This window comes from Meleagris gallopavo, chromosome 2, assembly GCF_000146605.3.
Source record: "Meleagris gallopavo isolate NT-WF06-2002-E0010 breed Aviagen turkey brand Nicholas breeding stock chromosome 2, Turkey_5.1, whole genome shotgun sequence".
NCBI classification, from domain to species: Eukaryota; Metazoa; Chordata; class Aves; order Galliformes; family Phasianidae; genus Meleagris; species Meleagris gallopavo.
This window is the reverse complement of record NC_015012.2, coordinates 44,392,021-44,404,773: the sequence shown is the minus strand read 5'-3', so window position 1 is coordinate 44,404,773 and position 12,753 is coordinate 44,392,021. Positions and strand designations below refer to the sequence as shown.

General features: G+C 43.0%; 1 protein-coding gene across 1 annotated transcript; it reads left to right on the top strand.

Moving 5' to 3' along the window:
* Window positions 1-12,556, top strand: LOC100548843 (solute carrier family 22 member 2-like). Its single transcript, XM_003204080.4, has 11 exons — window positions 1-698; window positions 2,792-2,895; window positions 3,947-4,101; window positions 5,683-5,851; window positions 6,778-6,892; window positions 7,324-7,430; window positions 7,539-7,753; window positions 8,539-8,647; window positions 9,656-9,768; window positions 10,883-10,982; window positions 11,474-12,556. The coding sequence occupies exons 1-11, from the start codon at window positions 288-290 to the stop codon at window positions 11,538-11,540; spliced, it is 1,665 nt and encodes a 554-aa protein (XP_003204128.1). The 5' UTR covers window positions 1-287; the 3' UTR covers window positions 11,541-12,556.
* Window positions 12,557-12,753: the final 197 nt, after the last annotated feature.

Genomic DNA, 12,753 nt, shown 5'->3' with positions numbered 1-12,753 from the left:
AAAAAATACAACAGAACAGCCACAGCACTGTTTATTTATGTTTTGTGAGAGGTAAGGAACATATGTGCTCTGAGTAGGGGTTAAATGCAAATTCTGCCTGGGTGAATTAAGGTCTGATTTCAAATGAAACCTTAAAAAAAAATCTTGCAACATGTAGTTTAATAATTTATGGAGTTAATCTTGACTTTTGGTCAAATGTTTTGTTACTTAAATAGCTTTGCTGCCAATTGAACGTGTCAGTGTTGCAGACCAGAGTGATAAGGATTTGAGGTGGTTTTGATGCCAAAATGCCAACTCTGGATGACATTTTAGAACACATCGGAGAATTTGACAGGTTCCAGAAACAAACCTTCTTCGTCCTGTGTTTGCTTTCTGCTGCCTTCACTCCAGTCTATGTGGGCGTCGTCTTCTTTGGGTTCACCCCCGAGCACCGCTGCTTCAGTCCTGGCGTGGCGGAGCTGAGCCAGCGCTGTGGCTGGAGCCTGGCAGAGCAGCTGAACCACACCGTTCCCGAGTGGGGCAGCCATGGGGCCGCCTACAGCAGCCGTTGCAGCAGGTATGAGGTGGACTGGAACGCAACGGGTGTCAGCTGCACTGACCCCCTTGGCAGCCTTGTGGGCAACCGGAGCTCTGTCCCACTTGGCCCCTGCCAAGATGGGTGGGTCTACGACTACCCTGGGACCTCCATAGTGACTGAGGTAAAAGCATGTGTCTGTCTTCTTTTGTGGTATTGTTTCTGATAAGCTGAGGGGTGCTGGAGTTGGTTGATGTAGTCTAAGCTGTTAGAGAGACAGGCACTTACCTGTAAGAGAGGATCTTCTCTCTTTGTGGACTTAGTCTGAATGCTCTGCAAATCCTCTTTGCTCTGTCCCTGCTGTAAAGTATTATGCTGGTGTGCTCAGAAGGTATCTCCAGCTGAGGAGCAAATAAACCCACAGGTAGATAAAGTCTCTTTTAATGAAACTCCCATCCCACACAAAATCCTATTGGTGGAAGTGTGTAAACAACCTGTGTGAGAAATCAAGAGCCTGCAATACTCCAACAAAAGTGGCTGATCTCAGCAGGTGCCTTTCAGAAACTACACGTGCTTTCTGTGACCCACTCAAACATGAAAGTCTCAAGTTTGCTTTTTAGTTTTGGATATGATTGAATGACTGTGGGTGGGGAAAAGTGCCTTTCACGATTACAGCTTAATTCAGGAATAAACAGCAGAAAAGCTAATTACTTTGCATTCTCAGAACATCTGAGAGTAAACAAAAAAGATACTGAAGCTACTTAAACTACTTCAGGTTTTAAAGTATTCGACATAATAAGTTATCAGGAATGAGAAATTTGATTTCATGTTACATTTTTTGTGGGTAAAAAACTGACTTGTGTGATCTCTTAAAACCTTCATGGAACTTTCTAGCATAAATGTAAGGGCAAGTCCATTCTGTGTTCAGGTGATCTGTAGTCCTGTGATACAGTGTTTGCTCTAAGTCCATTTCTTGCCACAGAGTATGGGCTGTGTGACATCAAGTTGAGGAGATAAGCCACCAGTTCTTTTCAGATTGATTCTACTGTTGGAAAAGACCTCCAAGATCATCCAAGTCAGCCACTCTCCTGCCACCAGTATTTTCCTGCTGAACTCTGTCCTTTAATACAGCATCTAAATGTTCCTTGAACACTTCCAGGGATGGTGACTCCACCATCTCCCTGGGCAGCTCATGCCAGTGCACGACCACTCAATTTGAGAAGTTTTTCATAACGTCCCACCTGAATCTCCTCCGGTGCAACATGAGGCCATTTCCTTTAGTCTTATTGCTAGTTATGTGAAAGAAGAAGCTGATTCCCCACCTCACTGCAACCTCCCTTTATGTTGTTGTAGAGAGCAATAAGATCTCACCATCATCCCCTGAAGATGGTGATAGGACAAGGGAGAATCATTTTTAAATTAAAAGAGGAGAGATTTAGATGCGATGTCAGAGGGAAGCTTTAAAATGAGGGAGTGGTTAGGCCCTAGTGCACACTGCTCAGAGTAGCTGTGGATGTCCCATCTCTGAAAGCATTCAGGCTCCAGATTCAATGGGGCCCTGGGCAGCCTGATCTAGTCTGTGGCAGCCCTGCTCATGGCAGGGAGTTGAGACTAGATGATCTTCAAGGTCCACTCTAACCTAAACAATTCAGTGATTCTAAGAAGTACTGCAACAAATGCATCTTTATTGCAAAGACCTGAGTGAGCGTGCTCTGGATGCGCTGTCATCTCCTGAGATTGTCCAGTTCCAGATGGCACTTGAAATTAGCTGGCACCAGAGAACTCACAGCCTGTGTGGATTTGTGCAGTCCTCTCAGACTAAAGCTGTTTCCCCTTTTCTTTGAAAGGTGGTGCAGGGCTAGGCCCTCAGGTCACTTCCTTCACCACAGGATATCTGATATGTCATGCTGCATTTTAGCAATGTACTTTGTTTTTGATTGTGACTGGTTCTGTTAAAGCTCCTTATGTACTGCCTGTTAGCCAAGCAAAAGAGAGAGGGTAGCACAGAGTAAAGCACATCACTTTGCTCAAAGGTAAAAAATACGGAGAGAAGAAAAGCCTCATGTTTGCCCTTGTAGAGCATCAGGAAGAAGTTTATACTGCCCAAGAGCTTGATCTTATTTCTGATCTTGGATACTTAGTGAGTATCCTGGGTGCCAATAAGATGAACATTGGCCCAGGAACATGTTTATGTCTTCACATGAAGTGAAGGAGGTTGTGGGTGTGAGCAAGCTCCTGGTTCCACTGTTATAGTTCTAACTGTGGTTGCTCCTTTAGTTTAACCTGGTGTGTGAGGACTCCTGGAAGCTGGACCTCTTTCAGTCATCTGTGAATGCTGGGTTCTTTATTGGCTCTGTCAACATTGGCTACATAGCAGACAGGTATGTGTGGGGTGACAGCAAAGCCCTCTGGCCTCCCTTATCAGTGTTTAGTGGCTGAACTTGAAGGCAGAGAGAAGTTGTGCAATGGGCATCGTCTCTGCTCCCTCCAAAGTAAGGCCATCCACTGGCTGTTCAGTCATGGTCAGAAGAGAGTACTTTGCCTTAAAGTGAACAAACTGTCCCTGGTAACAGAACAAATGGTACAGAACAGAAAAGATTTGTGCAAGTCCTGCAGAGTTGGTGTGGATGACAGGCCCAAACTTCCCTGCTGGGCCACGCAGGAGTCCTGGGGATGTTAACAAAGCTGGGAGGTGCTTGTTTGGAGTCATTTCTTCATCTTCCATACTAAGTGTGGCTACAGCCTGGAAATAATCTTCCTTCCTTTTGAAAAACTTTGAAATTGTAGATGCAGAGATTTCCAAACCAGCTGCATCTGTCTGGCAATCAATGAGTCCCAACATCTTTAACATTCTGTACAGAGCCATCCTTTTTCAGGCAGCTGGGGCTGAAAAGAAGCAAATGCTGATATTTGAAGGCATTTTATCTCTCTCCTTATCCTCCTGCCTGGAGATGGTTGGCAAAGCAGGCTCCAAGCATCTCTCAATGACAACCACAGCCCATCAACAGCAAGAGACATACATAAGATTTTTTTTTTTTTAAGGATTAAGTTTCTAATATATAAATCTGCTACTCTGGTATGTGCAGATGTATCAGAATCATAAATTAATCTGTTCTTATTTTTCACCATATTTTATTTAATAGACAACTAAGTAACTGTTCTGAACTTGAAAACAGCACAGTCTAAACATATATAAATGTAGGTCTTTCGTTGCTCTCTTATTTGGGAAGTTTTTCTTCCTTTGAGAAACCTAAAAGCTTTTAGGGAATTGAAAAGCAAAAGCAAATAAGCGAGTGATGGACTAAAAGTCAGTGTGTGTACCTCTTCTATAGCAAAGTGGTTTTTCTTTCTTCCTCAAAATACACAGTTTGTATTTGTCTATGTTTTCATGACTATATTGTTTTGCTTTACATTTAATATCTTTTAATCCAGGTTTGGCCGTAAGTTTTGCCTTTTAGCCACAATTCTTGCAAATGTGGTCTGTGGGATCCTGCTGGTATTTGTGCCCAGCTACCTGTGGATTGTGATCTTTCGCTTCTTGCAAGGGCTGGTCAGCAAGGGCTGCTGGACTGCAGGCTATATCCTTGGTGAGTCCAAACCTTCTCACAGGAGTAAGATGGGCTGCAAAAGATGAAGGGGGGGGAAAAAAAAAAACACAAAACAAACACTATGAACGAAAGACCTCTTAAAAGAAACACCTCCTAAAGTTTTTTAAATCATATGAAAACCATCAAGGGTTTTTCTCTCTGACTACTTCAGATTCTTTTCTCCCAAATGGCAGTGGCCTTCAAAGATCAAAGGTTGGCATAGGAATGCTGTTACCTCAAGGCAGGCTTTTTGTGTGGGTCAGCCCCCTGCTGCAGACTGGGGCCCCCTCCTGTCAGTGCTGGCAGGGGAAAAATAGCGGCCCCAGGTTCAGCAGCAACTGCCCTGCTGCAGTCCAGTTGCAGATAAGGTGATGACAGAGGATATGAAAGAAGCAGGCAGAGGATAGGGAAAACTGGAGGCGTTGTGATACAAAGAGCACTGAAGGGCAAACAGAGGCTTTACAGCCTAAAAATAACTGAGGAACAGCATGTACTTGCTGAGGAAAAGGCAAGCTGTTTGGGTGTCTGTGCACTTGGATGAATGAAGGCTACCCAGGGGCACTATGAAGCAATGGGAAGATCCATATTGTGCTGGTGTTTCTCTCAGCATGTTGGCTGGCAGCTGTGTGGCAGCAGGGCCAGGACCAGCTCCACCTTCTGGTGCATGGTGGAGCTGTGTGGGACTTAATTGGCTGCTCATTTGTAGAGTTCATACTCCTGTACAAAAAAAAAGACACAAAACCCCACCGAGAAATCACTGAAGAAACAAATGAAATAGTATAAGTGCTGCCCAGTTGAGTTATATATATCTGGATTAGCATGGCAAGTAGCCCTACTAAAAAGCTCCAAGTGATACAATTAACTGTGATGGTGGCAGAAATGTAAATGCTAATGCCCAAAACTCTCAATTACATCTCATCATTCCTGGATTTTCCTTGAAATCTCTTTGTGAGAGGGGTCATGTAGAATCAACCCCAAAGCCCCTGTAAACTTGTCTACTGTCAGAGGACTGATACTGAGTGCTCAATGAAGAGTACAAGGGCAGAGCAACTTCCTTATTCTGTTCTTCTGGGCTCATCTACCCTGCAGCTGCTTTTGACTCAGTTTTATGGAGCCTGAGGTGTCTTTATCTGTACTCATCCTTTGCCTCTGCAATATTAGTTAATCTGTCATCCCTAAACCAAGGAGCTCCTTGAGTTGCTAAATGACTACGTTCTGTTCTTTCTCTAATAAGTTTTCTTGAAATGATGCTACTGGATTCATAAATGAATTTTTTTTTTTACCTTAGCTCTGTGTTGGCAAGACATAATGTGTTAGGCCTATATGGTGATAACGTAGTTCAAAATGCAGATGGATCATGAGGCCTTCAGGGTGGGGAAATCTGTATGCCATCCAGTGGTATGAGCATTTTTGCATGCTTGGGTTGAGATACTGGCTGAAAAGGTGCGCTTGGAAAAATAAAAAAAAAATAGCCTTGTTACTGGGTTGGAGATATAATGTAGGTTAGCATTCGGTTTCGCAGCAAAATCTGTGCGTTTTGCACTGCATGGGGTTGGTGGCGCTGTCATTCTGTCTCTGCAGTGACGGAAGTCGTTGGTCCGCAGTACAGGAGAACGGTGGGGATCCTCTACCAGGCAGCCTTCTCAGTGGGGCTCCTGGTGTTCGATGCCATTGCTTACGCAATCCCTCACTGGCGGTGGCTACAGCTCACTGTCACCTTACCCTGCTGCTTCTTAATCCTCTACTACTGGTAAGACTGTTTCTGTTGCATCTTTGCCCATGAGCTTAAAAGCAGCATCTCTGCTCCAAGATTTGATACTGAGGGAGATTTGGCACTGCTTTTTGGATGTGGATGCATGTTAATGTAAAGAGGAGGTTCACAGCAAAAAGGAGTGGAAAATAGGATCCCTCAGCAGCCAATGTTTCATTGCATCTTAACCATTGCTGCCACACCTGCCTTCTGTTAAAAAAAAAAAAAACACTTTGAAAATGAAAGAGTGATCTAATAATGTATTAAATATTTCATAAAAGAAAATAAATGTCTTATACGGAGCCTACACTGAAAAATGGAAATTGAAAGCTTGTTGAATGTATACATGTTTTCACAAGTTGGTTTATATGTTCTTTTAAGAAACAAGGAAAAACAGCTTTTTGTGATCCAACCAAAAGGTGACAAGTTCATCTGCATTTTGGATCTCTCCTACCTTATGAGTAATATTTTCCAAATTTTGAGTTATGAATTATCTAGATGGGTTGAGTTGTTAGGACTAATAAAGATTTTGTTTCCTTTTTCCTTCCTTGTGAATTGGTAAGCCAGCTTTAGCTTGTTCATTCTTTTCTTGTCCTGTGAAGGCAAAGCTGAATGGTGGCTCCCTGTGAGGAACCAGTTGGTGGTCAACAGGCTGAGCAAAATGCTGATGCTGCTTTAACTCAAAGCCCAGCCCCAATTTCTCATTAGTAACCTGATCTGACTAAAATCATTGCTGCTGCTCTTTCCCTTTCAGCAGCAGGATGCTGTATTCTTCCTGAGAGAAGAAAAAACAACAAATATAAAACAAACAAAAAACCTATAACTGTCTTTATTCAACCAAAATATTCTCTCCTCAGTGTAGTAGGTAGGAGGAACACTGCATGCACATTGCATTTTGGTATAACAGCATTAACTCGTGTTGCTAGGTGCCTTCCAGAGTCTCCCAGGTGGCTGATATCTCAAGGAAAAACTGACAAAGCTAAGAAAATTGTCAATGATATAGCTAAAAAAAATCGGAAAAAGATGCCTTCCCATTTTGAGGTGAGCTTGGTATTTGCTTATACACATAAAAACAAGAGCCCCACTAGTAACTTCTATCAGTTCCTTCCAGTGGAAGCTTATTGTACTTTGAATATTGGAAAGTCTGGTCTTGTGGTTAGAGAAGTAATGAGCACTATTGTACTAATGAGGGAGGTGTGACAGCATAAGTCTTATAGCTATCTAAGCAAAAAAAAACGGTGTTTTCCTGCCGAAATAAGCTAGAGAATGCTAGAAGGGACCAATGTTAAGCCTTGGGGGAGATTTAGGGAACTCTGCCCAGATACGGCCTTTTGTATGGGGAGAAAGGATCAGTACTCCCCCCCTGGGGCTGTTTTGTGTTGTGATTGGTTATAGAGCCTCAGACTGTCCCTCTCCCTCCAAGGCTTGTTGAGTGCTCAGCTCCTACAAACACTGTGCTGGCTTTTCCATAGGGTATTAAATTCGAAGATGAAGATAGTGGAAAGCAGAGTCCTTCACTCATTGACCTTGTCAGGACACCGCAGATGAGAAAAAACACATTCATTTTGATGTACAACTGGTAAGAAGATAATGTTGGTGAGTCGTTTTGAAGCTCTGGTTGTGAATGCTCTAGCAGGATAGACTGTGGCTTCTGACTAACAAAGCTGGGACATTCTTCTCTGCCTAGGTTCACAAGCTCCATCCTCTACCAAGGGCTCATCATGCACATGGGACTAATGGGTGGGAACATTTATCTGGATTTTCTCTATTCTGCTCTCGTTGAGTTTCCAGCTGCCTTCATCATTATCGTCACTATTGATCGTATTGGCCGTCGCTACCCATGGGCTACAGCAAACCTGGTGGCTGGGGCTGCCTGCCTTGCCACAGCCCTGATCCCCGAGGGTGAGTCAACTGAGTGAGGCTTCCCATCCCTGAACTTCCTCCTAGAAAAAGCACCTGATTCTGTCTCCCTTTTTGAAGAGTTACAGCCCTGAAGGGCTGCAAATGCATGCCCACCAGTGGGTGCTGCCCACCCAACCTTCAGGGGTGCTCCTTGCACTACAGAATCACAGAATATTCCAAGTTGGAAGGGACCCACAAGGATCAGAGTCCAAATCCTGACTCCACACAGAAACACACAAAATTCAAACCATATGTATATTTGAACACATTGTCCAAATGCTTCTTGAACTCCAGCAGCATGGGGCTGTGACCAGTGTCCTGGGGAGTCTGTTCTATGCCCCGCTACTCCTGCTAAAGAACTTTCCTTAACCTCCCAACTGACCCTCCCCTGATGCAGCTTTGTGCCATTCTTTCTGGTCCTGTTGCTGTAACAGAGAGCAGAGCTCAGTGTTGCACCTCCACTCCCTCTACAAGGAGCTGCAGGGGCACCATGAGGCCTCCTCTGCTCTGGGTTGAGCAAACCTAGGGACCTCAGCTACTCCTCAGTGAAATGAAACAGATTTTATAGCACTGCTAATAACAACTCTCAAAATGTCTGGGTCCCTTGTGCTGTGCCATAGCTCATTTGGTGTTGACTGTTTTCATTTCCTGATTCACGCAAGAGAGTTCTTTAAAAACATCACGTGATAGGGGATCAGAGATCTAGCTAAAATAGCACTGGTATTAACCAATCCCTGCTAAATCACTGAGATAATTTAAATGTATTGAATGCATTTTACCTGCAGACCTACACTGGCTGAAATTAATTGCTGCTTGCCTTGGTCGAATGGGAATCACGATAGCTTTTGAAATGGTTTGCTTTGTAAACACTGAGTTATATCCAACGTACATCAGGTAAGTGTATCCTTTTGCTGTTGGGCCAGCAAACAAATAGTTGAAGCCAATGTGTATTTTATGTTTTATGCTAAATTAAGTAATCCCCAAATACTTTCAAACATATATCGTTATTGCTGAACGTTAAGTAGAGTAGAAGAAAAGTGCTGTAAAACATTGATTAATGAAGAAAACCAATGTGGTTCAAGCAGATGAAAATTCACGCAGATGAAATAAAGGGAAAAGTGGACAGAACCAGGGCAGGTGATGAATCTGAAGTCTCACATACTGCCTAGATTTGTATTTAATTTGAATCAAAATTACATGCAAATGGATGTGTCCAGTGTGGCTGCTGCTATGGAGAATATGTGAACTTGAGCTCTTGACCTGAAGAACGGATTTTTTTCCTATTGGACTGTGATGTGCATAGCTCACAAGTAGCTATGTGCACTGCAGTTAACTAAAGCTTGGGAGTAAAGTTCTCAAAAATTCCTTCCCCTGAGTGACCATTAGCCATTGCGTGCAGGGAAGGTGTCTGAACTGACCAGAGCAATCTCAATCCTCCTTTCTTCACTGGAGACTCTTAATCTTATTTCTATATCCATAATTAACATAGTAGAAGATAGTTGGAATTTTGTTTGGTATGTAACCATTAATAAAAGCATTATTTGATGCTCCTTGTGCTAAGTCATTTAAGAGGTGAAGCTAATGGTTTTGTTTTACTGTGCTTGGACATTTCCCTCAGACACTTTGAGCCTGATTTTCTTCTATGTTTAACCTTGGGAAATTTCTCACACCTGTGAGATAATACAGGTATACTACACTCCTGCTATTTGCTAAGCTTTTTATGCTTACAGTACTTAAGTCTAAGTAATTCATGGATGTGCCCACCTTTGGAAAACTAGAGCTTTGCACGCTATTTTGGTGTTTCGTGGTTTGTGAAGCCACGTGCTGTGTGCAAAGTCGGAGTTGTGCCGTCCTCTTCCATTTGCAGTGCTTGCTAATGTGATTCCTTTGCTGTCAAACCAGAAACCTTGGTGTGATGGTCTGCTCTGCCTTGTGTGATGTTGGTGGAATTGCTGTCCCCTTCATCGTCTACAGGCTGGTGGAAATCTGGCATGAGTTGCCTCTGATAGTCTTCAGTAAGTGCCACATTACTTCCTCACCAGCTGCTCCTGGGGTGCAGTGATGGGGTCCTGATTTCGAAGAGAGGGAAAAGCAGCTGGGACAGTAGCTCCAAATTCAGCAGGTGCACTTTCACATCTGTATGTGCTGTAACCTTCAGTTTGTAGCATCCTGGAACTTGCCTGTGCATTCGTATCTGTAATGTTGTCATTGTGTCATTATTGTTCCCTGCATTTTAAAAGAAGCTCGAGATGAAGTTGGATAAATGGTGAAATGCTAACAGTGTTCCAACATTCTGATGAGACGAGATGGGTTTTGGTTTTGTTTTGCTGTATTTAAATCTGATAAATTGTTGCTCTTCTATGAGATGTAGTTCCTCAGTCAGAGGAACTGTGCTTTAAGAGGTCAGAGCCAAAGTCAGAATTCTCCCTTCTCCCCCCTCTTTTTTTAATGGAGTACAAGCATAGTTGTTATGCTTCAGCTTTTCTAACACTCTAACTGGCTCTTCTCCACCTGTTTGGAAAGAGATTAGTAAATAAATGCAAGATGAGCACTTGCAAACTAGTGACCTGAACATTTCAGGTCAAGGTCTGTGTTCTCTGAATCTTTGGATCAGAAGAACATTGTTTCAAGAGAAATGTCTTGAATGGCAATATGCAGTTCTTAACTGACACTATATTTGGGAGAGTGCTTAGTAGATTCAAAATATAGACATAAAACATGTACAAAGTGGGTAAATGAAACTATCAGTGAGCAAGTTAAACACATTGTGCAGGAATTACTATGTTGGATATGTATTTTCTAAAGCTTGTTATGTAAATAGCATCCATTTTCTGGTTTATGCTCAGGCTATAAAAAGGGTTTTTCCCTCTTTACAGATGTCAGTCCAGTCTTCATTACCCCACCTAGCTCAGTGTGTAACTCACAACTGAACTTGACTCCTTGCTATTTCCGCGTAGCTGCCAGATCCTCTATAGATGGCGTGCTGGTCTTGCATATAAAGCCTTGTGTTCATTTTCTTTAAAACAAAACCAATCAACCAAAACCCTACTTATAAGTCCTTTCTGCCAGGAGCCAGCAGAAAGCGATGTATATGCTAACAAGCTCTTTGTGCATTTCTTTGATTTGAAGCTATTCTTGGTTTGATTGCGGGTGGATTGGTGTTGTTTCTTCCTGAAACTAAAGGAAGAGTTTTGCCTGAAACCGTCGAAGATGTTGAAAACTTTCACAGGTGAGTTAGGCTGGCAGGTTTCACTTGAAATTGTACGAAATGTACAGCAGACCTCCTTGGGGAGGCTCATTTGTTACTTTGCTGCCTCCTATGTTTTCAACAAGTTTCTAGCTGGCTCCTAGACTCTAGTCAAGGGGATTTTGGACTCTGCTTTAGTGTTCATCTAGGCATCTGAAAACAAGCACCATAGGCCTTTACTTGTCTGTGAATAACTTGGCTTGTATCTTAAAATGGCTGCAACCCTACTATAACTGTAATTTGTGCTTTAAGAAATTGGCTGATTTTGTGGAACAAAGTGCAGTGTTAATAACAGCTACGTTATATGCTAAGTGAAGCACTGGTAACTCCTGAGGAGCCAGAGCAATCCTAAAGGACTTCAGAATTAACTGCTTGTTTTCTCTGGGGAAGAGGCAGAGCAAATGAACCTGAAATCAGGTGTTAGCTGAATGCATTACTTCCTGGTTGCTGCTCACATTTTGATGTTCTTGCAGGCAAAGCACTCCAAAGGACAAAAAGATCTATCTCCATGTCCAAACATCAGAAGTAGCCCGTGATTGAAGAAGGCACAACTTTCTGGGCAGTCTCCTTTAGAGCACTAGCATGAAAAATAAATTAGAATGAATACTCTCTTCTGTCTTGCTTCCCTTTGTTCATAGAATCACAGAACAACCCAGGCAGGAAGGAGCCTCCAGGAGATCATCAGGTCCAACCTTTCATTGAAAAAGGGAGCCTATATGAGATTATGTAGCATACTGCACAATTGCATCTTGAAAGTCTCCTCTGATAGGAATACTATTTTTTCTGTCTATTCTTTCATTTGAATGTTTGAGGTTTTCTGATGTGGTTGTCCCTATTACTGCATAGCTTGTTCCCTCTCTGTACCCTATAATACAAATGTTTTAGGGCTGGAAAATTTTCACTCAAACTGTGTTGACCTCAACATGGGGCAGATTTTAACTTGGGGATTGTGGAGTCCATTCCAAATGAACTTTATAAACCTCCATGACGTCTGACTTCATTATTTTGTCTTGCATGGGCAGCATAACATAACAGAGATGTACTTCTGTTGTAGAACTGAGATGAGAACAAACCTTGTCTCTAATCTTACTACATAGGGTAGAGTTTCTGAGCTGAGACTTGTCCAGTAGTCCTCTGCCTCAGGGAGCATTAGGAGCAAAGTTGGATCTGTTAGGGACAGTTCAGCACTTTTCATGATTTGCAGCTGTCTCAGAATTGGGGTCTGCCTTTCTTTGTGCCTTGTTCCCCTTTCTGCTTTCTGTGGTAGCACTGTAATAATTGCTCATCTCTCCTGATCATGTTCTGCTTTTCCTTTTCCACCCCACTGAGCAACCTTCACATCTTGCAATTCCAGGGGAGAACAGGCATGAGGTATTGTGGTTTTCCTTTGCTGTTTTTTGCCTTGCTGGCCCCTAGCAATGTTGGAGCACTGGTTTCTGGTAAGGATACTGATGCTGCTTAATGGTCATCTATGGAGGCAGAGCACCCAGCTGAGCAAAAATACTGCTAGACTCACTGGCAGTATCCAATTGCTCCAGGACGACTACTTGGTTGTCAGTGTGGTGACTTTACCCTTGCTTTCACCAGGCTTGAGCAGCAGTTAATGTTCAGTCTTGCTGTGTGGGCCTTGATGGCAGGGAAGTATTTTGTCTTGCTGAGCACGGCCTTCAGATGACACTGGCCCAGGCAGTTGCAAAACTAACATTTACTGCAGGGTCAGCAGTGAACAATTTAGCCTTGAGTTTGGTTGAGG